Raw genomic sequence first — 27,323 nt, 5'->3', positions numbered from 1 at the left:
AATACTGTCAATACTTATTGCTGTGTGGTATAACATCACTGTGTTACAGTGATATACCACTGTTTTTCACCTAGTGAAAACATTCTGAAAAGAAATTTGGCAGCAAATATAAAGTAATAAAAATTAATATACATTTTTGATCCAGAAGCCCAACTTTTTGGATACAGCCCAAAATAAAAATTTAAATCTATTTGTATAAAGATATTTATAGTTGTGCTACATAACAAGCAAAAACTGGAAAGAGGCCAAATGTTCACTAGAGGAAGGATGCTTAGTTAGACTTTGGTTCATTAATGCAATGGATATTTATTTTTACTAAGACTGACAATTATGAGAAGTATGCAGAAATAAGGGCTATATGAAGCAATGTATAAAAATTTAGTGCTCAAAATGATGTCTCTACCGTGATCACATCTATGTAACATTGTACTATGAAATATTGTACCTGTATAACCAAGAGAGTTGGGAAAGGCTACGAGCTGCTAATTTACAGTGCTGATATGTTTGCTCTGTTGGTTAAGCTTCTGGGATATTTCTTTCACACACCTATATTAAGAAAATTAAATCCTTATTTTGTCACATAAAAGAAAAATATTCATTTATATTTTTCTTCGTCCTAAATGGATTTTTCTGGTTTTTGTTTGTTTTTTGTTCAACTTCACGTTTAGACATGGAGGAAGTTGCCACTCCAAAACCCTAGCCACATGCTTTGTTTGTCAGACTTTCTGTTGCTGTGGCCAACACTCGAGAGAAACACAGTAAGAGAGAGAGAGGGTTTATTTGGGCTCATGGTTTCAGGCCCTGGCTGATTTTGTTGTGTATGATGTAAAGCAGAACACCATGGTGGCTGGGAAGCAGAGAAACCGGAAAGGCCAGGGCAAGCTGTATCTCCTCAGAACAACCTTCCAGTGTTCATGACCCAATTCCTCTAGCTAGACCTTACTTCTTAATGACTCTAACACTTGCTTAGACAGTGCCACCTTCTAGAAACCAAGCCTTCAACACATGAGCCTGTGAGGGACACTTCATAGTCAAATAACAGCACACTCTTCTCTTTCACCACTGTGTGAAGTTTCTGAGCTCTTTCCTAACACACTACCTTGCATGCACTCACGTCAGTAGCATGTACACAAACTCAACATCTTAATCACACATACTGAAGTGGGAATAGGGTCTCTTCATAAATATAACTTTTTAAACCTCTCAATGCAGACAAATAGTTGTTTCTTATCTTATATTATCATGGGAAAATTGTCCTCTGCAGACGGTCAACAATTTTGCTTTTCATTTCTTTCCTTTAAAGGATGTCTTAACTTGGCTGTATTCCCCTTTTCTTCTCTCTGGGTATAACTTAACCCAGAAACCTGTTCTGCTCTATTCTGCATTAAAGGAAGGAGCAGCCACCTTCCCTGATGACACAACACCCTTCAGTTGTCTTTGGGTTTCTTCACAGTAAATGTTATTCTAAATATTCTTGCCCACATTATTGCTGGCTCTCTCTCATTCCCCACTCTGCAAGCCACTGCAACCCAGCTTCAGCCGCCCTCTCCTGAGCTGTCTCTTGAGGCATTAGCAACTGACATGCAGCCAAATCCAGAAAACACCTTTCTGTCATCCTGTTAGTTAGAAGTCTCTGTCTTTATTCTATTTTCTTCATGTGCCTGATTCTTCTTACACCTTCTTACTTCTTCAGGTTCTTTAGGCTATCACCTATGCCTTTCTTTTCTTTTTGTATGCTAACTTATCTTCTCCATTCCCATGATTTTCAATTTCATCTCTGTGCTAAAAACTTCTCAAATGAATAGATATCTCTAACAGAGAACCTGATCTCTTCGCACTTATTAAATGATATTCTTGACATCTATATTTAGTTTCATAGCACTAAAACGAAGTCTCAGTTGTATTCTCAGAACTACTTAGTCAGAAGGATTCCTGTCTCTTTGTTTAAGCACATGGCACCATCCACTCTCTACTATCACATCATTGTATGTTTTACAATGTACAACCCTATCCCATAGGCTCTTCTTCCAGCTGCCTGCCATCACTCTACTCCAGGCCTCCATTACTTCCTCCCTGCATTGCCAAAGCAACCCTAACATCAGTTTTCCTGATTTCTCTCTAATCTATTTCCCACAGTATACCCAACATCCTTTCCATGTAATAGTTTCCTTCCCCAGCTTAAAACATCCTATGTTACCCTGAATGCAATTAGAAGGAATAGCAAGTCCTTCCTTTTGCCTACAAACCCTGATAGAACACACTTGCTCTTCCTTACTTCTCTGACACTTTAGCTAGCCCAGCCAGCTTTCAATTTCAGGGTCTCTGTATGGTTTTCATTTTAAAACTGTATAAACAAAAATAACCACTGATACTGTTCACTCCTTCACTTCTCATGTTGTGCAGTCAACCCATCATTCTTTATATACACTTTTCAAGGAAATGTTTTCATGATATTCCTAATTCAATCAAGCCACATCTCTTAGTATAACCATGTATCTACTTCATACTGTTCTGGTTTTACATTTCTTGTTAATGTCTATGTCTCTCCCAACTTAGTGAACAGCTTGGAATGGCAAAGAATGTATTTGTTTTGTTTAATATTATCTCAGTTGCTAGCATATTACTTAGAACATAGTTGTTGCTCAATAAATATCTTTAGAATGAATAAACAACTAATATCATTTCATACTATTAGAATGACAATGTAGATCATATGGGGACACATTAATCATTAAAGTATAGATTTAAAGGATAGAGAAATTAAATTTTTATTATGAACTTGTGAAATATGAATAAGTACATTGTGACTGATCTTTATACACAAAGTATAACAGGAAAAATAAAAGCCACCTCTTCATCTCTGTCCTACTCCTCATCACACACATGCAAAGAGAAATGTCAAAGTTCAGGGAAAGCATGCAAAAGGAAGGCCTAGCTAGTGAGTAGGGACTAAAGCCATGCACTTTTTCAACAAAAAGGAAGTAAATTGCCCTTGAGCAAGAAAAGGGGAGATGGAAAGAAGAAGAGATTAAGAAAGGTAGTTTAGGTAAAAATTCAATGACTTATATGGAAAAATGCCTAATATTCAACTTCACTTTTCTGGTGTTGTTATTATATAAATCCCTCTGCCTTCCCTAGACCTTAAGTAAAGGCTGGTATGTTCACAAGCTCATGTCAAAACTAGGTAATCAGAAATGAAAGGAGTCTGACAAGGAAGTCATCGAGACACACAACTATTCAGAGACACCGTTTTCTTTCTTTCCATCTCTGTTTATGCTTGCAGGACATTTATTTCTCTAACTGCTTGCTGTACACATGTCATTGGAAATGGTCTTACTAACTTTGAACTGGAAGGATAACTATTCCTGTTCAGACTACATACCACATATAACACGTGAATCTCCCCACCTCATTGCTCTTATATTTGTTCCAGTTACATTTTCATTTTGGGCCTTGATTCAACATATTAAGCCTCCCCCACTCCACTGTGGTTCCCTCTAATTGCAATATTTACTGGCAACAAATTCATGGACAGGCATTTCTTCCAACCCTATATAACTAGACTAGATCTGAATGGGCATATCCATTATTCAGTTTGAGGCTAGTCGGCTGAAAGAACTGAGTTAGAGAACATTTCACATTATTCTTTGCACCAACAAACAAAAAATGTTTGTCAGGTCAGTTAAAATTAAGCAGTATGTGATAACAATAGTACAGAGTGATGTCTGCTACTGAAGTATTAGTTTGGTTCTATTTTTATTTGTAAATATTTGTAATGTTTTCCAATCTTTTAAATATATGAAATTATTCAATTAAATCCTATATTAAATGATTTTGTTTGCAAATAAGGCATTCTGTTCAAGCCACTTAGAGATATGCCTCCTCCCACCCCTGACTCTAGGAGCCCTCCAGATGACTGCTATTGTTTGTGGAAGAATTCCTGTTGGGGAGTTTGAGAAAGCCTCTTTTTTCTTAAATATGAAAATAGCCAGAATAAACACAAATACTTCATTTCATTATATTTAACGAGCAATACTGTAAGGACAGCTAAATAATCTGACCTACCCATCTAGGAGAGCAATGACGTTCTTCCTGGGCCGTCCAATATTAGGGCCATACAAGCTGGCTCTGGAGTATATCCGGATGGGTTGTAGCAGCCTCTTCAGCTGGATGTAATCCTTTCCCAACTGGCTGCCATTTACTGCCCGGCCATGCATGCTCCGATAGTTATTTGGCTCTAGATTAAAAACAGACATATAAATTAGAATGGAGAAGAGCGAGGTTCTGCCAGCCCTTCCCTTTGCATAGAACTGTGCCTTTTTCTTGCTAGCATGAATAAAATAACAAAAGGATAACATAGTTTTCTTAAGGAATACAGACACTGTCATGTTAGCAGTGCCAACTTGATGTTTCATTCATTCCAAACTTATCTTCATAAAACTAACACAAATCACAAAAGAGACCATACTTATTTTAGTGATACCACTCATTGTAATGAGTGGTAGTCACTAGAACACCATCTTCCCAAACTTGTGTACCAGAACTGGGTGAGCTTACTTGGAAATAGGGTCATTGAAGATTTAATGTTACTATGTAGTCACAGCATTAGGGTGGGCCCTACATCTAATAACTGCTGTGTTTGCAACACAAAGGAAAAGGACCTTCAGATACTCAGACAGGGGACAAAAGGCTGTGTGATGACAAACACAAAGCCTGGAGGGATGCTGCTGTGCTAAAGAAGTCTGGCAGTTCCAGCAGCTAGGAGAGAGGAATGGAACAGATTCTTCTTTAGAGCTTCCAGAAGAAAGCAACCATCCTGATGTTTTGATTTCAGACTTGTGGCTTCATAAACAGTAAAAGAAAACTTGCTTCTTTTGTTTTAAGTCATAGCAATTTGTTATTGCAAAGCCTAGGAAACTAATACAAATGGTAAGAAGGGTTACCTTTATAAGTAGAATTATTGCACACAAATTTAAGAAAAACACCCTTGCTATTCACTAGTAACAAAGTAGCTGAGTGAAATCATTTCCAGCAAACCACTTTCCCTGAGTTTAGGACTGCAAGGATATGAAAGGCGCTAAAAATCAGCAGCTCTTAACAGTTAGAGGTAGCTAAACTTGCGATTCCCCAAAGCCATTATCTCAGATAGTTTGAAGCTGTGATTTATGTAGAGACAAGGCATAGATTATCAGACTCACATGAAATTTTAGGAGAAATTTGGGGGAATAAGACAGCCACAGTGAAAACTGATAATCTCTTTTATACAGCCTTTAATACTGAAGGCTGCATATTTGGGGGATTGTAGAGAACTTTAGCTATCTACATATTCCCACATGCATACGGACCCTAGGGCTCTCACAGGGGTGACACGGAATGGCACGCTAATACCCAAGTATTTACTGCTTCCCATTCATCAGCATATCTACTGGCCTGGCCTTACTGTCTCAAGTTTAGTAAGCACATTTCTGATCAATTACTGGCTTATCATTAAGTTGTATCAATGTGAAGGCAACCCCTAGAAAGTTGACCTGAAAAACATCTTTAAAAAATTAATGAAAAAACAAACATTTAATGTGTGTTGATGCTTTGTTTGTGTGTATGTCTGTATACCATGGGCACGCGGTGCCCTCAGAGGCCAAAAGAGGCTGTCAGATCCCCGGGACTGGAGTTACAAAAGGTTATGATACACTCTGTCGGTGCCAGGAATTGGAGTTGGATCCTCTGGAAGAGCAGATAATATTCTTGACCACTGAGCCACCTTTCCAGTCCCCAAGGGATTAAGTTTTTCAACTGGAGATATCAGAAAGTACCTGATGCAAGAGTAAAAGACTAGAGCATTAGTCCTGGTGAGTTAAAAACCAACAAAAAGTAACAAACTCAACTTCTGGGATGGACAACTAAAATTTCTGAATTCCTCTAATATATTATTTAAAATGAATTACATTCAAGATCAAAATTATGAGGTACAGAAAGAAAATAGGAAAGTGTTAACATACACAAGAAAAGAAAAAGAACAGTCAATAGTAAGTGTCTCTTTGAAGCCTTTAACATTAAATTATTTGGCATATAAAACACTATAAAAAGAATCAAATGGAAACTCCTGAACTGAAATGATGCAGTGCATATAGAAAAACAAAAAAAGATTTAATATTGAGTTTTAAATCAGCAACAAAAGAGCTAAGAAGAGAGTGAGATGATAAACCCCAAATTCTGGGAAACACTACACTAAAACAATGTTTCTGTGTTAATCTGTATTCAGATTAGTGCTGTTTGAAAACAGATGGTAATGAGTTAAGTCATCATAAATTTTATGTGACCTCGTGCATATCTGTATAATCAAACAGTTACTGATAAATTAAATTTGGGGACTGGAGAGATGGCTCTGTGATTATGAGCACTGGCTGGCTACTCTGCTGCAAATGGAGACTGCACTTTTGTTTTCTGGCCACCCTGACCCAAATAATCACACAGAAACTATAGTAATTACAACACTGTTTGGCCAATGGTTCAGGCACATTCCTAACTAGCTCTTATACCTTAAATTAACCATTTCAATTAATCTATGTACTTCCACGAGGCTGTGGCTTACTGGTAAGGTTCTACCTTCTTTCTCCTTTGGCAGCTACACGGTGTCTCCCTGACTCTACTTTTTTTTTATTAATTAATTAATTTAATTATTAAAGATTTCTGCCTCTTCCCCGCCACCACCTCCCAATCCCTCCCCCTCCCCCAATCAAGTCTTCCTTCCTCCTCAGCCCAAAGAGCAAGCAGGTTTCTCTGCCCTGTGGGAGGTCCAAGGACCACCCACCTCCATCCAGGTCTATTAAGGTGAGCATCCAAACTACCTGGGCTCCCACAAAGCCATTACGTGCAATAGGATCAAGAACCCATTGCCATTGTTCTTCAGTTCTCAGTAGTCCTCATTGTCCATTATGTTCAGCGAGACCGGTTTTGTCCCATGCTTTTTCAGACCCCGGCCAGCTGGCCTTGGTGAGTTCCCGATAGAACATCCCCATTGCCTCAGTGTGTGGGTGCACCCCTCGCAGTCCTGAGTTCCTTGCTCGTGCTCACTCTCCTTCTGCTCCTCCTTTGGATCGTGAGACTTCAGTCCAGTGCTTCAATATTGGTCTCTGTCTCTGTCTTCTTTCATCGCCTGATGAAGGTTAATATTCAGGGGGATGCTTATATGTTTTTCTTTGGGTTCACCTTCTTATTTAGTTTCTCTAGAATCACGAATTATAGTCTCAATGTCCTTTATTTATGGCTAGAAACCAAATATGAGTGAGTACATCCCATGTTCCTCTTTTTGGGTCTTTCTTTCTCCCTGCATTCAGTTTAGTTTTTTCACCTAGCTCTACTCTGTTCTGCCATAGGCCGAAGTAGCTTCTTTATTAACCAATGGTAATAAAACATATTCATAACAAACAGAGGGGAATCCCATATCACTCTGGTTTTGCAGAGGATCTGAATTTGGTTACCAATACCCACATGACAGCTATTTATCTTTAATATCAATATCAGGGTATCTCATTCCCTTTTATGACCTCCATGCACATACATGCAGGCAGAGTACCCATACACATAAAATAAAAATAGCAAATACATCTTATTACAAGAAAGAAGGTAACTTTAATTTTTTGGTACACAAAAGTTTATCAGTTGTTAAAGATGAAAACATATTATACACTAAAGAGATATATAGACATGTTTATTTTAAATAAAGAATTAAACCATAGGGATGGAGAGACATAAGAGCCAGTTAAGGGTACTGGCTGATCTTTAGGAGGATCAGAGATCATTTCCCAGCATGTACACAGTTGTAACTCCAGCCACAAGGGACCTGATACCATTTTCTGGCTTTCTTGGGCATTGTGCTCACATAGTGCACAGACATTTTCTGGTAAAGCACCCAATATACACCAACAAATAAATATTAAATCTTGGATGAATATTTGTTCCTGAAGAACATAAGTATCTTCCATGTTTTCAGAGTTGATTGATACTCTGACTATATAATCATCAATATTTCCAACACTTCTTTGTGAATAAATAAAAGTACAAAATGACTTGTAAAAAGTAGAAAAATTGTGCATGGACCCATTTCAGAAATTTATTGAAAATTCTGTCATAATCCCAAGCAAAATTAACTTAATAATTTTTAAAAATGAAACTCAAGTTAGCATTCAAATACCAGCTTTTAAAACCAAACTTTCTGACATAATCCAATCTGGAAATAATATTAATTTGCTATTTTAATACTGAGAAGTAATGTCACAAAATATTAGAAATCTTTGCTCTCCATAATTTTATATATATATATATATATATATATATATATATATATATATATATTGTAAGAGCTGAAAACTGTATTTAGGAAGAAATTCATAATTCACAACAGTTTCAAATCTGAGCTGAGGTGTGACAGGCAGCATTCAGGGTGCCCAAGACAAAGGTAAATACAGTTCAAAGCATGTGCAGTATGTGCTCAGAGCCAAGTCACGTGCTGCAGCACAGCTGAGTGCTACCAGAAACACCCTGGTCTAGAACATTTGATTTCTGTGACGGTTTTTATCTGTCAACTTGACACTATCTAGAAGCACCCTGGATTGGGTAGGCCTGTGGCATGTTCATTGGGGATTGTCTTGATAGTAGCAACTGAAGTGGGAAGATCCAACCCACTGTGGATGGCATCACTTCTAGGTTGTGGGTCATGACAGCACTCCCCCAAGACTCAGGGATCTATGTAGAAGAGGAGACAGAAGGATTTTAAGAGCTAGATGTAGTAATGACTCCAAGGAAACAGAACTTCCAGACCAAAAGGACTTATGTACCTATGAACTCATAGAGACTATGGCAGCACTCATAGACCTGCACAGGTTCAAGCCAGGCAGGATCTCAGGACTGAGAAGGATAAGTGGATGTGAAGTAGCATCTATAATGAAGAAATCTACAGCAAAGGAAACCGATCAGTTTATTCCAATGGAATGTTATGGAGTATATCAACCACACTTCAGGGCAAGACCCATGCCCTGGAGGAGTTGGCTTACACAAACAAGCTCCATGTTTTGGTTTGAGTTTTGTGAGCTTTTTGTTTCTCGTTGTTTTGGTTTTTTTTTCCTGCCTTTTCATTTGTTGGTTTGTTTAATGTTTGTTTTTGTAAAGTTTTGTGGGAACATGGAGGAAGATAGAATATGAAGTTGAGTGGTTAAGGAGGATCTGGGAGAAGTTGGAGGAGAGAAAAACAGGCTCAAATTTGTGTATAAAAATTTTAAACTTCAGGTAAAACAAAACCACGCCTGGCAAACAATGTTCATGTGCGGGAGCCCACAGAAGTGGGTCCATTCCACCTTGACTAAAGGTCAGAGAGTTCAGGCCTATTCTTGCTCCTTCAAGGCTATTGACAAGAGGTTTGACTTAAGGTGTGGATACTAACAAAGATATCTTGACCTAGAGTGTAATTACTTGGTGTTTTGGGTATTATGATGGTCCACAGAAGAGGAGGATCTGTACCACCTCAACTAAAGGTCAGAGAGTTCAAGCCTATTCTTGCTCCTTCAAGGCTACTGACTGAGATTTGACTTAAGGTGTGGCTACTAACAGGATATCTTGACCTGGGTGTGGTTACTAAGTGTTTTGGGTATCATGAAAAAGAGGACTTTTCTTTCTTCCCCTCTTTTGGATTGGGGTATTTGAAGATAATAATAAACATAGGTGGATTCAGTATTCACTGGATTGCCCCCCCCCCCCGCAAAAAAATTCTTTTGATTAAAAAAATAGAAAAAAATGAAAAAGGTGACTAGGAAGATGCCTAAGTGAGTAAGCACACTTACTTAGCAAGCAAGCAAGAAGACCTGAATTTAAATCCCTCTCTCCTATATAATAAGCAGAGGCTCTACATGCCTGTACCCAGTATTTCAGGGTGAAGGCAAGTAGAACTGAGAGACTGCTGGCCACCCAGCCTAGCAGAAAAAAGGTAAGCTTCTGGTCCAGTGAACACCCTATCGCAAACTAATAAGATGGACAGAAATTGAGGGTGGTACCTGATATGCTCTTGTCTTTCTGTTTATACACACACACACACACACACACACACACACACACACTGATGGAGGAAGGTCATTGGTTAACTAATAAAGAAACTGCCTTGGCCCATTTGATTGGCCAACCCTTAGGTGGGTGGAGTAAACAGAAGAGAATGCTGGGAGAAAAAAGCTGAGTCACTGAGTCGCCATGATTCTCCCACTCCAGACAGACGCAGGTTAAGATCTTTCCTGGTAAGCCAGCTCGTGGTACTACACAAAATATTAAAAATGGGTTAGATCAATATGTAAGAGCTAGCCAATAAGAGGCTGGAGCTAATGGGCCAGACAGTGATTAAAAGAATACAGTTTCCGTGTAATTATTTCGGGGCATAAGCTAGCCATGCGGGCGGCTGGGTGCTGGGGACGCAGCCCTGCCGCTCATATTACAACAACACACACACACAAATGAAATCTTACCAACATGACCACTTAAACCTGCACAAGGACATGCCAAAGTAGACAAGGGGAGACTATGCAGCTTAAACCCTAAACAAAAGGAGTACAAACAACTAAAAAATGCTGAGTGGGAGAAACAGTTTTCTCTGGGAAACAGCATACCAATTGGTTTTCCAGTAACAAATGATCAGCCCTGATAACACACATCAAGTAATATTATACAGACTAAGCAGGTTATGTTTAGGGATACATATGTATATAAATATACGCATATATATGTAACATCAATTGATTAATTTTAGAAAGAGAGCAAGACGAGGCATGTGGGAAAGCTGGAGGAAGTAAAGGGAAAGGAGAAATGATGTAATTATGTTATAATCTCTAAAATTAAAAGAAGTAATTAAAATGAGAAAAAAATCAATGAATGAAAAAGTTGATTGACATTCCTTTAGGTAGACTAAGGAAGGAAGCATAAAAATCACTGACTAACAAATGAATAATGATGGATCATAAGGACCTCAAAGAGTTAAACTGGTGAAGGTTATCACCTTGGGGAAATGATTTTGACAGTGAATTGAGGAAAAAGACTCAAGAAAAAAACACATTATTAAAACTGACTTAGCTTAGTCTGGTGGCTCATACATGTAATCCTAACATTTAGAAGGTTGAGAGGCAGCAGAATTAGGAGTCCAAGGCCAGCATGAGATACATAGCAAGCCTGAGGCCAGCCTAAGTCACAGAAAGACTCTTTGTTTCATAAAATAAACAATGCACCAAACTCAAAGAAAGTTGCAACACTAAAAAACATGAAAAAGAAAAGATACATTGAACTAAAAAAAATCCTTTTTCTCTCAGAAGCCTAGACTCAGATAGATTAATTAAGCATTGGAAGAAATATCAATTCTTCACAAGTCTTCCAGAAAATGGACGAAGGGAGCATACTTCACAATTTCTTTCTATTACCAACGGTATACATAGTCATTAAGAGAAAACTACAGATGAATATTCCTCATAAACACAGATACAAAAAATCTCCACAAAATAAATACAAATCAATTTCAACAGCATGCACAAAAAAAATCAAACTTTATGATCCAGTGGGACTAATGCAAGGAATGCAAAGTTGATTTAATATCAATCCAAGGAATATAAACTATTGTTTTGATGGATTAAACAACCAGAGTTGAATCATCAATATGGGAAACACAAAAATGCATTTGGCAAATAATAAATCCTCCCACCAAACTCTTACTAGAAGGAAAACTTCCTTAGCCTAATAGAGATTGTATAAGAAAAACCTATGGCTAACACACTTACTGGTGAAATACTGACTTACTTTTCTATGGTGGCTAATGATGTTAAATATGCTTTCATGTGGTTATTGGCCATCTGTGTGTCTTCTTTTGAGATGTGTCCATGTTAATTCTGTTTAACAATATTCTATCAACTACTTCTAGTGTTTTGTTTAATACGAAGTGAAACCAACACAGAAAATTACATTCATTTTTCTAAAGTGTGCATTTTCATCATGGTTCATAATCTATTTTTCTTAGTGTATTTCAGTTTTGTATTTTAGAATAATTTTAATGGTACAGAGAGCAAGCATACAATACCGAGAGACCCGCATAGTTAGTGCTCCCCTCCTTTAGGCACGTATACACCACACACAGGCATGTACACACACAAACACATACTCAATTTCTTATATTATAGATGTCTTGCCTTGGCTTGGTATATTGTTACAGCTGATAAACCAATACTGATACATTATTTTGGCACTGAAGCCTATAATCTGAAATTATGGCATACTCTTTGTATTATATAGTAGTGTGGACTTTGGAAGGCCCAAGAGATATTGCATCCATAGTTCTAGTAACATATTGAGTTAATTTATTATCTTAAACATTCTGCCTGCTCCACAAGCACATTCCCTTTTTATTTCTTCAGAACTCCACTTACTTTCTATATATGGTTTTGCTTTTTCTAGGATGCCATGTAATCAGAATCATGGCTTAAAGTCTTTTTAATAAGATTCAGAATTTGGTCTCATGTCTTGTAAATTGTCACCCACTGGTACATATTCAATATTATAAGCAAAAAAGCTGTATTGTTTTCAGTTGCTTGTGAAACTCAATTAGAGAAATCATTGACATGTCATTGAAGTCACATATCTGTAAATACAGTCAATATCTACAAGCTACTTAAGTTCTTTAAAATATTTTTTTTGGTTTTTCGAGAAAATATCTATTAATTTATCTATAATTTTGTGCATTAATATATATTTTAATTCACATTTTATGTTGGCTTAACAACTTTCATAATTTGTAATTTAGTTTTTTCAAATTAAAAAAACCCTCTTTTTATAGTAGTAATGAGTAATAATTTTAAATTTATCCTATCTTTGGTTTTAGGTAATAAATTCAAGAAGGCTACATGTTCTTTATTCTGTATATTCCCTCTTAAAATACATGAATCCTTTACCAAACTCTCAATAGTTCCAACATAGCTCAAGAGTTTAAATCCAAAGGTTTCTTCCTTTTTTATTATTATTTGATTTTTTAAAAATACCAATCCAAGTTCCCACTCCCTTCCTCCTCCTATTCCCTCCACACACCCTCCAATCCCACCCCATCCCATCCTCAGAGAGGGCAAGGCACATTGCTTTGTGGAAGGTCCAAGGCCCTCCCTACTATATCTAGGCTGAGAAAGGTATGCATCCAAAGAGAATAGGATCCCCAAAAGCCAGTACATGCAGTAGGGATAAATCTTGGTGCCACGGCAAGTGGCCCCTCAGTCTGTCCCAGCCATGCAACTGTCACCCACATTCAGAGGGACTAGTTGTCCTATGCTTGTCCTTCCCAGTCCAGCTGGGGTTGGTGAGCTCCATTAGCTCAGGTGGGCTGTTTCAGTGGTGCCCCCATCATGGACTTGACCTCTTTGCTCATATTCTCACTCCTCCCACTTTTCCACTGGACTTTGGGAGCTCAGTCCAGTGCTCCGATGTGGGTTTCTGCCTCTGTTTCCATCAGTTGCTGGATGAAGGCTCTGTGGTGATATTTAAGATATTCATCAGTCTGACTACAGAGCAAGTCAAGATTGGGCCCCCTCTCCTCTATTGCTTAGGGTCTTATCTGGGGTCATCCTTGTGGATTCTCGGGAATTTTTCTAGAGACAGGTTTCAGCTAACCCTATAATGGCTCCCTCAATCGAGATATCTCTTTCCTTGCTCTCATCTCTGACCTTCCTCCATCTCAACTATCCCATTCCCTCAAGTTCTCCTCAGCCCTCCTCTTCTCCCCTCCTCTGCAAACACGTAACTGTGAGCCTCTATAAAATAAAAAAAGAGACATTTTCAGTATACAGTGGCACAGAGTAAGTACTGCCAATTCCAAGGGGAAGAATGAGAGTATATGGAGGGATGGAACCAAAGTAAAACTGAAATTCAGCAGGGCAAACTATACTGTGGATGCAGGTCCAGCATCTGGAGCACATGGTGATGTGCTATGAGCTTCAAAGGGCTTAGGCAATCGCAAACCTGCTGTCTTGTGAATTTCAGACCACCCGTCTCTCTTTCCTGAACAGCTTCTTCCCTTGACTGTGTATTTCCTTGGCAAGTGTTCCATGTTCCAAGAGTCTCCAACTTCCTGTGGTCTCCAGCACACATCCAGCTTCACTCTCCGAGCCTCCTGCATTGTTCTTCTGGGTACCCCTGTAAGGAAGGTTTCTATCCCTGCTGCACATTTGCCTGCCTTCTAGGCTTTCATTTGAAATCTGGGTAGAAGCAATCATGACCCCGTGTCTCTCATGTTCTGCTTGCCTAAAAACCAAGCGACAGACGGACAACACCAAGGTGTGCTACAACCCAAGCAACTACTTGGCCCTTCTGGACCCTGGCTTCAGCAGAAGAGCACATGGGTTGTTGGATGTGTGGCAACACTTCTCCAGGAGGCTCTCTCCCTCAAGCAAAATATTTCAAATAAATTTACTCCTTTATACCTCTGGTTCTGCAATGGGTGGGGTCTGGCCATCTTCCAAGACACTCTCAAGGTATCTTTCTTTCTTGTTCTGGTGCAAAGCATATGTTATCATTTTAAAAATAAAAGCAGTGTCTTCAACCGCCACACTCTCCTTAGTCCCAAATTTGAGCACGTGTCTTTTGCCTAAGCTGGAAGTTATTCAAAATCTTCAAATCTTTCTATTCTTTTATTCTCCCAAAGTTTACAATAAACACAGACAAAGGCAATCATCAAAACTCTTCCTATAGACTGAACTCAGGACTGGATGCAATAAAATTTCTTTTGACAGATTAATTAGTCCATCACCTTTAATCTAAGCCTCCTACAAAGTGTCAGGGAATGGACAGAAATAGATAATTTCTTAGTCACAATGTAACATGAATGGCCTCCAATACACTTCTCTTTTTGTGCTTGTTATAAAAACACATGTTTTTTTGCTGGACAACAGAGGCCATAGACAGCACTGTAGGAAATAGACAGAGACACACACACAGAGTTCACCCAGCAGGCCAGGCAGCATTCTGGGGCCTGTAACACTTGATTGGTAAGTGAGAGCCACCTGGGAATCTGGTCCAAGGCTTGTGGGGCCCCAGACACCTTGGAAGTTCCTCTTTCCAGTCTGATTGAGGTCTTGGGTGATGTTGCAGTGGGCAGCTTATGTCATTCAGAGCCTTGCATAAGGTTGTGTGGTCAGAATTATAGTTTTGGCTACACCTGCTCCACCTGGGCCTGTGTCAGGAAGTTGGCGATAGGATTTTGCTACACATTATGAAGTCAATCTGGCCTCTGGGGTGGGTGGGATGGTGAAGTGGGTATAATTCACCACAGGGATCAAGGATTTGCAGAAGTGCCTATTTTCTTTGACGAGGTCCAGGTGCAGTCACTGGCACTTGCCCTGGCAGTAAATGATGCCGTCTTCCCTGAGTGCTGTTTCCATGAGCTGGTAATTGGACACCTTGAAGGGACTCTCAGCAAAACCCATTGGGTCTGAGAAGTTGATAATGATGAGGTTGAAGGCATCCTGGTTCTGTTTCATGAACTCAGAGCCATTACTATCATGAAAGGTTAGCTTGAAGCTGAAGTAGTCAACGACCATGACTACTCATGGTCATCTTAAGAGTCTTTGATGGCATGCTCATCTATCTCATGCTAGACCAGGCTCACTAGAGGAGTGCTTCACCACTCCCAGCAGGATGCTCCCATCTCGAGCCCAGGGATCAGCACCTTCGGCAGGTTGGGTGGCTATAGAGCAGCAGGTTAGCATTTATCTCCTGGGGTGAGAACCTGCCCCTGGCGGTGCACTGGATGACACCATCCAAACCCAGCACGTTTTACTGCAGAACATGAGGATGTCTCGGTACAGCAAACACTGGTGGTGCAGCAGCTGCTCCATCTGCAGTGACAGGGCCTGGCTAGACCATAGGCTGCAGGTCTCTTGGAACCAGACTTTGCAGATGGTGGCAGGCCTAGGCATGACTGGGCCTTCACTTGGGGTCTATCATAGGTGTCATGGGCCTGGGACTGCAGGTTGTAGGGGTCACAGACAATGAGACCCTCCAATACAATTCTCAATGGATTTCTTATTTCCATGTCAGATGTCACAAGCATAGTCCTGACACAGTCATAGTCCTACGGGCTTTCTGGCCATCAGCGCTGTCACCATAATCACCTATCAGGCTCTAATTATATCATTCTAAGGCTTCTCCAGTGTACATTTCCAATCCTCCCCCAAGCCAGTTAAAAAACAGGTTCCTGAGACATATTTTTCAGCTAAGAGTTTTTATTGACAATCCTACTTCTTGGTGCCAATTTTGTGTATGTATGTGTGTGCATGCATGCATGTGTGCAAGTGTGTGTTTGTATATTGGAATTTCTATCACTTTGACAAGTATCCCAGATAATAATTTTAAGGGAAGAGGAGCTGATTTTGACTAAGGGTTTCAGTACAGAACTGACCAACTGCCTTATTTTGAGTCTCAGGTGAGGCAGAATAACATGGCAACAGGAGTGTGTGGCAAAGTTTTTCACCTAGTGCTAGTCAGATGTGATAGTTAGGAGGAATGGGCAGATGGAAGGATGGGGGACGAGGATTGGCAGAGAGAGAGAGAGAGAGAGAGAGAGAGAGAGAGAGAGAGAGAGAGAGAGAGAGAGAGAGAATGCTTTCACTAGTATATGCCCTTCTCTTTTATTCCATTATCAATCCCCACTCTATAGGTTGAGTGGTGAGTAGGGACATTCAGGCAGGCCTTCCTCCACTTAGTTTCCACTTCTAGAAATACAGACACAATTGGAGGCATCTAGGCACTCTTCCTCAATCAAGATTAACCAACATGAGGTTCAGGGACATTCTTTCATTTCTACCTTATACTTAGCACAGTATTTTGCATACTATGTGCGCAATACATACATATACATATATATACACACATATAATGCACATATATATGCATATATAGCATAAGAATGAATAAGTACCATGTTTATGTGTGTGGGAATGTACATGGCAGGAAGAACGAGAAGGTGGCATTGAGATGCAGACTGGAAGTAGGAAAGAGGAAAAGCAAGCACACAGAAACTAGCGTTTTCACTTTGCCTCTTCCTCCTCCTATTTTCCCGTACTAGTTTTGTCTGAACATCAAAACTTTATACTCTGAAACACTTTTCCAAGCTATGATTTATACTCATAAATATCTGGTAATATGCTTCAAAATTGTGGTTCCTCTCATATTTGGGTTTTACAAAGCTATCACATATACAGATATACATTGTAAAAATGTATAAATATTATTTATTTATTTATTTGTTACAGTTATCTATTTATCATTACAATCCTGAATGAAAGTCAAATAAATGTCTAGGAAAGAATGAATAAAGCTGGGTAGCTAGTATGACAATAATAATCATCTTTAAAAGCTCTGTTTCCTAAAGCCAAAGTTTTTGTTTTGTCAAATGACTCAATAGACTTTAAGGAACCAAATTCTGTAGCTAAAAATCGTAAGTGCACAAATGACCATATATGAACCTGGTGTGGGTATAAAGATTTGACACTTATTTAATAATTAACTGTAAGAGATTTTTCTAGTTTATGGAAATAAGCATTTATATAATGAATTTGCAACTCAAAATGTAGAATTGTGGTCATTCAACTAAAAGTAGTGTATTATTTTATAGTAAATTTTATTGTTAAATATGGTTTTCTAAAAGAGAACACTACTTTGCTAGAGCAGAGCTGAACTAAAATTCTTCTAAATTTCCCCAGTTGCATCTCAGCTTTGGAATTCTCTACTATTCTTTACTCTTAGTTTACTGATGACTAATACAAATATAATATATTAAAATTACCACTCAGTCAGTATTAATCAATTACAAAGTTTACAGTTTGTGGCTATTTAATATCACACACACTTCATAGACACAGAATAAAATTGCTAAAAACTTTGTGTCAAGAAAGCCTTGCTTCTTAGACCTTTGAATCCTAAACATTCTTAATTGCTGCCTCTTGATGTTAGGGATGGCTTGCTTTGGTGACTGTAGTCCTTATTATTCTTCAACTTTGAAGAATAAATCAAAAAGTAGATTTAGGCACCTCAAATCCAGCCATCTAGAAGTTATTATTATCGTACTATTCATCTAGATGTATTTATCTTTTGCTGAACATTTCCTGGCTTTCACTTGGACTAAGCAAATGCCTTACTTGGTTTTTCACACACTGGGTTTACTCAGGAGATGATGTGATAGTTAGGAGGAAAGGGCAGATGGAAGGATGGGGGACGAGGATTGGCCGATATCCTTGTCATTCATTCTATCCAAAGATAAAATCATAGAAAAAAAATGGACAGAAAACTGGAGAAACAAGTCTAGACAAGAATGGTGAACATGCAAACAATTTTGAAAAGAAAAGGACACATATACAATGCAGAAAACTAGGAACAGAATGTATTGGTATTGTGTAAGATCAGATTCTGATACAAGAAGCACCCAGTCACTGCAAAACAAATTAATCTGGAAACCCTAAAGGATAAACTGACATGGGTAGGTTAGGAGTGGAAATGAAACTATCAAAGACTTAAGATATTTTTAAAGAAGTATATGAAATTTCAAAGAATAACAAGAGATCTTAACTGATGTGCAGTAGCACAGTTTGTTCTCTCTCAGATTTACCTGAAATCTGAAAATTATCATGCCCTTTTCAGAAAGTTGTTTTGGTAAGTGAGAATGTCCTTGATATGGCTGAAAGTTGAAAAGAAGACACACAAAAGAGAAGAGAAGAGCCGGGCGGTGGTGGCGCACGCCTTTAATCCCGGCACTCGGGAGGCAGAGGCAGGTGGATCTCTGTGAGTTCGAGACCAGCCTGGTCTACAAGAGCTAGTTCCAGGACAGGCTCCAAAACCACAGAGAAACCCTGTCTCGAAAAACCAAAAAAAAAAAAAAAAAAAAGAGAAGAGAAGGAAGAAAAAAGAAAGGGCTATGCTAAAACTGTCCAGGGTAGAGAGTCAAAACTGACCCACCAAACACACACAAGTCAACTCAAGCTTTCGTTCTGCTTTGCTACCATTTTAAATTCATGAATTTGGTCTGTGCTTCTACAGCCCCATCGTCTTCACTGTTTTCACATCCATGTCATTGCCTTTTTACCTCCCTCCAAATTATCCTTACTTTTATTAGGCTCTAAAGAGGCATTTAAAAGAATGATGGCGAGAATCATGTGTTTTGTGGCCAAGTAATAGCGCTCTTTGAATGTACTTCATTCCTCCTTTGAACTGTGTAGGGCAGTTTGAAGGCAAGAATAAATCAGGGGGCAATTCTTAATAGATAACTATATAGAAAGATGCATATTGCTCTCTTCTCACTAGATCTTACTACCCAACTGCTCCAGTTACATCAGATGAAGATTTATTTTAGTTGAACAAACTCATGCTCCAAGAGCTCAAAAACTCTGAAAAAGTATTCCCATCAATCACTCATAAGTAAGGTTTGATTTTCTAGTTTATCTGTAGCTAGTTTTAAAAAAATAAAAAATTTTAGTTATGCAACAAAATATATTAAAAACAAACAAACAAACAGAGCCAGACCATTTATCTTCTGCTTTAGTAAAGTCTTTATTACTTTATGCCACAATTCTTTTTAAATTTTCTCTATTCCAGGAATGGAAGAGAGAACAGAAGAGAGAAGAAGATGAAAGTTGGATTCCATTTATGAATGCTATTAAAAATATGGAATTTCTTCCTATTTTTCTTCTCCCTTGCCTTCTTGTTAAGAAAACTTCAAGTTCTAGTGTGCAATAAATATGAGCAAGTGCACCTGTGCAATGCATGTGGTGCTCCAAGAATTTGTCTGGCAAAGAACCAACGAGCTATTTTATAAGGATCATCTTTCAGGGCCATAGTCTCTAGACTATGCACTGCATAATACAGCTCAGATTTTATCTGGCTTAACATCAAGCTGTTAGTGACTGATCAACATACTAATCCTTCCTTCCTTCCTTCCTTCCTTCCTTCCTTCCTTCCTTCCTTCCTTCCTTCCTTCCTTCCTTCTTTCTCTTTTTCTTTTCTGTGTGTATGGGGGGCCACAATATACAATATATGGAAGGAGGTTTCTAGAAAGAACTATGTGGTATGAATTAATTAAATCTATTGTCCTTAACTATTTTGGTCTTAGGCCATATTGGCAATTATGTTGGTTAGTTTTTTGTCAACTCGACACAAGCAAGAGTAATTTGAGAGGAGAGAATTGAGAAAATTCCTTCAAAAGATCATGCTGTAGTCAGGCCTGTAGGGCAATTATTAATAGTCATTGATGGGGGAGGGTCAAGCCCATGGTGGGTGGGGCTACCGCTGGGCTGGTGGTCCTGGGGTCTGTAAGAAATCAGGCTGAGTGAATCGTGAGGAGCAAGCAAGTAAGCAGCACCCTTCCATGGTCTCTCCATCAACTCTTACCTCCAGGTTCCTGCCCTGTTTGAGTTCCTGTTTTGGCCTAATTATGTTGACTGTGACTTGGGATTTAATCAAATAAACCCCTTCTTCCCCACGTTGCTTTTGGTCACGGTGTCTTATCACAGTAAGAGAAACTCTAAGACAACAGTCAACTCAGTGTCCAAGTAGTCCAACTGTTTTCTAGGCCAAACCCCAAAAGGGAGCCACTGACTAAGATTATATTTCAAGTCAACTTATTTTCCCCTTTATTTTATCAATTCATAGGAAATGACATCCTTACTTACCATTACCCAGTTCCCAAGAAATGTTGTACTTTTTGCTGGCACTGTACTTCAACAGGCTCAGGGCACTAGAACTGTTCCAGGAGTTATTGGGATTACGACGCAGTGCATTTAGAGCAAATATCAGGTGGAGTCCAGAGCAATCAGCAAAGTTATAAAGTTTGTCTAGAGACCTGGCTGGGAAGAAGCAGAGAAAGGCTTATAACTTTCAAATCTCAACAAAAGGAAAATATTAGCTTCTACAGAAAGCCTTTCCTGCTAGTAAGGAAATGCACAGACACGCTTCTAAAAGAGACTATTACCTTCTGACCTGGGATGCACTTTGAGATGATTTTGGGGAAGCAGTATTCAGAATTTCAGACAGAGCTTGCAAATTGGCAACAAGCCTAGCTCACAGTGCATCTGCTTGTTAACAAAAGGTGCAATTGTTGATGTTTAAGAGAGGAAGGAAGATTTCTCACAGTAGCTGGCTTCCTAGATTTTGGGGGGGGAAATCAAAAGTTCTAGTACTCTTAAATCTATATTCATGCTTTACTGACAGTAATCATGTTAAGGTACAAAGTTACAAAAGACTAACTAGAAAATAACTGAGTTGACCAAGAGTTCCAAGGCATTTCACTCTGGTCCACATTTCTAGTATTTTTTGAGATGGAAATCCTATAACCATTTTGCATATATGTTTATTATCATAAACCCAGAACCAATACCTTGATATCAAATGTCTCATATCCACCCTATCCCTTGATTTTTTCTGCTGCAGTAACTCATTTCTGGTTCTCATTCCATTTGGATAAATTACTACAATGCCCATTTATTTCTAGATTCTTTATACCCTGCCAATCATCTTTCCTTCATTGCTGTCATCAATTTCTCTCACCCTAAAAGCTTCCATCATAGAACCTTTATCTGGCGATGGAAGGAGACAGAGACAGAGACCCACACTGGAGCACCGGACTGAGCTTCCAAGGTCCAAATGAGGAGCAGAAGGAGGAAGAACACGAGCAAGGAAGTCAGGACCGCGAGGGGTGCACCCACCCACTGAGACAATGGGGCTGATCTAACGGGAGCTCACCAAGGCCAGCTGGACTGGGTCTAAAAAAGCAGGGGATAAAACCGGACTCTCTGAACATGGCGGACAATGAGGGCTGCTGAGAAGCCAAGAACAATGGCACTGGGTTTTGAGCCTACTGCATGTACTGGCTTTGTGGGAGCCTAGGCTGTGTGGATGCTCACCTTCCTAGACCTGGATGGAGGGGGGAGGACCTTGGACTTCCTACAGGGCAGGGAACCCTGACTGCTCTTCGGGCTGGACAGGAAGGGGAAGGGGAGCGGGGGAGGGGGAGAGAAATGGGAGGCGGAGGCGGGGAGGAGGCAGAAATTTTTAATAAAAAATAAAAAAAAAACTTCCATCAGTTTTCAATACCAGAAAGAATACTGCAAGATTCTATCTTATAGATATGACAGGGAAGCTACCCACTAAATCTTAACAATATGGCTGCTTAAACAATAGCAGTTGACATGCCAATATGGAGGGAGAACGCTCATGGGGCCCTACCCCTACATGAAGAACTGCAGGCTCTGAGGCATGACTGCTGAGAGGAAGAGAATTTGTCTTCCCCAGGAAGGAGCCTCTAAATGATTATCCGATCTCATGTTGAGCTATAAAACACACACACACATAAGCAATATTAAATGGGCCCAGTAGGCTTAACTTATATATTTACTACACATATATGTAATGAGTAGAAGTTTTAAAAAGAAGCCTTGAGTTTAAAAGAGAGTGTGGGAGTGACAGAGGGTAGGGTGGACTAGAGGGAAGAGATGGAGGGGGATGATATGGTTATATTTTAATCAAATTTAAAAAAAAAGAAACAGAAGTAGAAGAAAAAAGAAGATTTGTCCAAAGGTTTTGATTCTAGCTTTAGAGAACAGGGGAAGTCATCAGCCTTGCGCTCAGCACAGCCATATCTCAAAAGTTCTCATTCACTGGAATCTTGTGGTAGGACTTCCAGGCCTTCTTAGGGCAGATATGAGAAAGACTGACAAGGAAATTTTTAAAAAGAAAAAACTCAAGATTTTTTCAGTATCTATTGTGAGGAAGGTGAAATTATATAAAAGAAAAGGCTAAGAAACTAGCCAAATAAACATATTTTAAAGGAAAACCATTACTACTTAAAAGACCATTGGCAATAATAATTAGATTGTACCTACAAATGAATAATTACACTACCATGCTTTGTTTTAGATAAAATAACTTTGTCTAGAGGTTCCTGACACCCGAGAATCATTATAGCTTCCCCCAAATAGTCTGAATATTAAAAGATCAGAAGAGGACCATTGTGAGGTCCTTTAATATATGTGCCACAAAACTTTAATTATGTTGACAGAAAAATGATTTTTTTTCTGAACTCTTTACACTTATGAGGACCATTTACAGCTTGTCAGCTATACAATGACAAATGCTTATATATCTAGGATTTAGTTTTATTCATTAAAACAAAAGTTTCTATAAAAAATCCTACTAGAATGTGTCAAAATTTAGTATTAATGACAGATAGTAATTTTGGATAAACTGACTACCTTTACTTAGACTTTTTTTTGAACCTATTATGCCTATATAATGGTGTTTCATATATATTAGATAAACACACATTGAACACAAAAGCACCTCAGTCTGTGACTTCATGAGTTGATAGTTCACAGCAAGGAAAAATAACCTACAAAAAGATGTAGAATGTAGAATAAAATTTAGAGTTTGTAAATGAAGTAAAAGTTGAGAAGTAGAATGTTAAAAGTGTAAGAAAAACATTATTAAGCATAATTTTAAAGCTGGCTTCTTCCATGAAGTCCTTCAAGTCTAGCACTGAATCTCACTGTATCTTTCAAATAAGCTAACCATCTAGCATATATTAGTTTATGTTGTAAAGTGATCTTGAAAAGCTCTTACAACCCAAATATTTTATGTTACATAAAAATATGTATAATGAAATGAAAGTATGAAAATGAAAAAGGCAAAAGAGATTAAACTAAATTGCTAATTTAAGAAATGCACTCTAAAGTGCACTAGAGAAATACATGTACTTGAGTGCAGAGAATTTAGTAGAAGCTTAACAAATACAACCTCCTTGGAATATTCCCTTTGCCTCCCGCCCCAGGTCCATCCAAACAAATAGATACTTAAAACTGGCTTTCTAGTCTCTCTACCAGAGTGTACTAGTGCCTTGATGTGCTCTGCATGTAACAAGAACAGAATTCTAAGAAACATCGTTTTACAGGTCAACAAAAAGGCGGTGGAGTTACAGAAAGATCTATGCAGCAGTCGACTTGGGAAACTTCCAAGCAATGCTGAGAGTTGGTGCTCTGAAAGCTTTTGAGATTTCTAAAGAAATAAAAATCGAAAGATGAATGTTTTTGGAAACATGTCTACATACAGTACATACAAGGTTCAAAAGGATAAAGAGCAGAGGATATGGGGGGAGAAGGAGAGCAAACTAAAACAAAACCCCAAGCAATAAAAAACCCAGAAGTCCAGTCTTTAAAAACCACAAAGAGAGTTGCCTAGCAGTGCTGTGCACTGCTTCTAACTGTTAATAACAAAGAACAAACAAACAGACAAAGCAAAGGTGGATGCAGGGAGAACCACTGAGCTCATTAGACTGAGGACTGGAGGAGAGACTGGAGGGGAAGTGGAACACTCGGAATATATAGACAGAGAACAGACTCAACTTATTTGTTCGAGTTCTGTGACAATAAAAGGACTATCAGGTAAAAGAAAATGGAGAGAACTTAAAGTTGGTTTTCTTAAATTCAAAGCATAAAACCTTTTTTTTTTTTTTTTGGTCAAAACACCATTTCTTCAGTGAAGCTAACCTTAGCCTTATCCTGGGTATAGTTAGATAAATATTAACGAATGCAAACTGAGATGCAAATGGCTGATGATTTTTCTGAGGTTTCTCAGGATCTTACACTTAAGAAACAAACCAGACAAAGAATAATTCAATAAAAACCAAAACAAGAACAGATATGAGAGCAAGGAAAGAGATATCTTGATTGAGGGAGCCATTTTGGGGTTAGCAAGAAACCTGGCTTTAGAAAAATTCCCAGGAGTCCACAAGGTTGATCCCAGATAAGACACTAAGCAATAGAGAGGGTGCCTGAACTGGCCTTGCCCTGTAGTCAGTCTGATGATTATCTTAAATATCAACACAGAACCCTTGTCCAACATGAGGTGGAAATAAAGACAGAGAACCACATTGGAGCACTGGACTGCGCTCCCAAGGTCCAGTTGAAGAGTGGAAGGAGGGAGAGTATGAGCAAGGAAGTCAGGACCATGAGGGTTCATCCACTGAGACAATGTGCCTGAGCTAACGGGAGCTCATCAACTCCAACTGGACTGGGAATGAACAAGCATGGGATCAAACTAGTTCCTCTGAATGTGGCTGACAGTTGGGGCAGACTGAGGGGCCAATGACAATGGCACGGGGATTTCTCTACTGCATGTACTGGCTTTTTTGGGATCCTATTCTCTTTGGATGTATACCTTGCTAAATCTGGATGTAGTGGGGAGGGCCTTGGACTTTCCACAGGGCAGGGTGCCTTGCCCTCTCTTAAGATTTGAGGGGGTTGGGGGGAAGGTGTGTGGAAGGAGTGGGAAGGAAGTGGGAGGAGGGGAGGAAGTGGGAATTTGGATTGGTATTTTTTTAAAGTAATAAAATTTAAAAAAAAAACAAAATAGGACTCATTAAAATGTTTGCTAAGCACCTACCACATTATATTCTAGGAAACCACCATCCTCTTTTTTTTCTCTCCCTAGCTATGAGCAGAAGAGGTGACAGTCCTTGTTTCCTTGTTATCGGCTTTAGTGGGGATGGTGAGAAAGAGCAGAGTGGGAGGAACCAGAAACAGTAGAAACTGACAGGCTACTTCAAACAGGCATCATTGAGAACATATCATTGAAGTAGAGGTGTGATATAGGTAAGGGCATAAGCCAGGTGGGTAAATATAGAATGACCTCAATGCAAAAGCTGTAGAAGGGCAAAGGCAGATCCAGGTAACAAAGAGCCTTACTGGCTGTTGTAAGAACTTTAGCTTCTACCCTGAAGGGTTAAGGGAACACTAAACTCTTTGAACACAGTCCAGCTTGCATCTTAAAAACACTGGTATCATGTTTGGGGAAAAATCCCAGTCAGTAAAATGCTTGCCATGTAAGCATAAGGACTTGAGTTTGGAACACCAGCACACATCCAAAACACTGGACAAGGTTATGTTTACCTGCAATCCCAACCCCAGGGAGGCGGGGGGGGGGGGGGAATTCCTAGGGCTTATTGGCCAGCCAGTCTATCTGAATTGGTGAGTTCTGGTTTCACTGAAAGATCTGTCTCAAAATATATGGTGGAGAGCAATTTAGGAAGATACATCATTTGGACCTCTAGCACTTGCATACAGATATACACACATGCACGCACAGAGAGGGGGGGGAGGGGGAGAGAGACAGAGGGAGGGAAGGAGGGAGGGAGGGAGGGAGGGAGGGAGGGAGGGAGGGAGGGAGGGAGGGAGAGTTGACATGAGTTGAAAGAGATTGTAAGGGGTAGGAAGAATAGCATATGCTTATACTTGACCCAAAGGGTTTCAAGATACTGGAGTTTGATGGAATTTGTGCTATCTTAAAACTCCCCACCATCCTTTGCTGAACTACATTTTCTCATATTTCATGTTATTACAGGCTTGTTGACTCTGTCCCGTATGTCTTTTCTCCTCATTTCTTTACTCTTCATAGCAAGATCAGTAATTTCCTGTGTGGGAATTTCTGACTTGCCAAGTAGAGAAATAGCATCTCTGTTCTGTCTTGGCTCTTTAACTGTTTCTATTATAGCAATTAGCTAATGAGGCTTATTGTTCAGCTCTTTCTCTCTCAAGGCAGACTGGAGTATTTGTTCTACTAACCCTTTAGCATCAATTTAATATCTGGTACATAATATATCTTAATAAATACCTGACTTAGCAGGTGTTATTTTGAACCTTTCAATGTCATTTAAGATTTATATCCTAGCTATCCAACCTCAGTTATCATTGTTCATTGTAGCAAATTTCCTTTAGGTCATGCTACTGCTAAACACTATTCAATGCACTAAAAAAATAGACACATTGTTTTAAGTTTCAATTTAGAGTGAATAATACTGATGAGCCCTAGGAAGTCATCTGATAGAGGCTTTAAAAAGAGAAAAAGCAATAAAATGAGAAAAATGTGAAAGAAAACTCAGAGTGAGGCACACTCTGAAACTGCCTATTGAAATTCAGAGAATCATGGCAGTTAAATCTGAAACCATTTGGCTTGGTAAGTACAACCAACAGGGGGCATTTAATTGCAACTATTAAGAGAGAGAAGTCTGAAAATTGCCTAGGAGGAGAACATAGCTATTGAAAGAGTGAAGATATCTCTAAACTGAGAGCTAATATCTCCAGGTTAGTCAGGGCAATGAAACCTTAACTAGGATATAAAGAAGGCATAAATGCCGACAATTTAGCCAAGGCTGTTGGAGGAGAATGAGATTTTGGAAATGTCTGTGAATAAAAAATTACAGCACTATCAGAAGACTCAGGGCTAGAGAGTAA

General features: G+C 39.0%; 1 protein-coding gene and 1 pseudogene across 3 annotated transcripts in view; both read right to left on the bottom strand.

The window, feature by feature from the left end:
- Hpse2 (heparanase 2 (inactive)) overlaps window positions 1-27,323 on the bottom strand; it is a 611,174-nt gene that overhangs the window by 207,216 nt on the left and 376,635 nt on the right. For 2 of the 3 annotated variants that reach the window (XM_057778996.1, XM_057778997.1), the window contains one exon: window positions 4,066-4,237. In XM_057778996.1, the coding sequence (XP_057634979.1) occupies window positions 4,066-4,237 (172 nt within the window). Of the gene's footprint in view, window positions 1-4,065; window positions 4,238-20,714; window positions 20,889-27,323 lie in introns of all 3 variants that reach the window. The other variant, XM_057778995.1, reaches the window with a different exon arrangement.
- Window positions 15,206-16,160, bottom strand: LOC130879226 (spermidine synthase-like; annotated as a pseudogene).

Source organism: Chionomys nivalis, chromosome 8 (assembly GCF_950005125.1).
Source record: "Chionomys nivalis chromosome 8, mChiNiv1.1, whole genome shotgun sequence".
Lineage (NCBI taxonomy): Eukaryota > Metazoa > Chordata > Mammalia > Rodentia > Cricetidae > Chionomys > Chionomys nivalis.
Note: the sequence above shows the minus strand (reverse complement) of the source record. Positions and strands in the feature narration are given on the sequence as shown.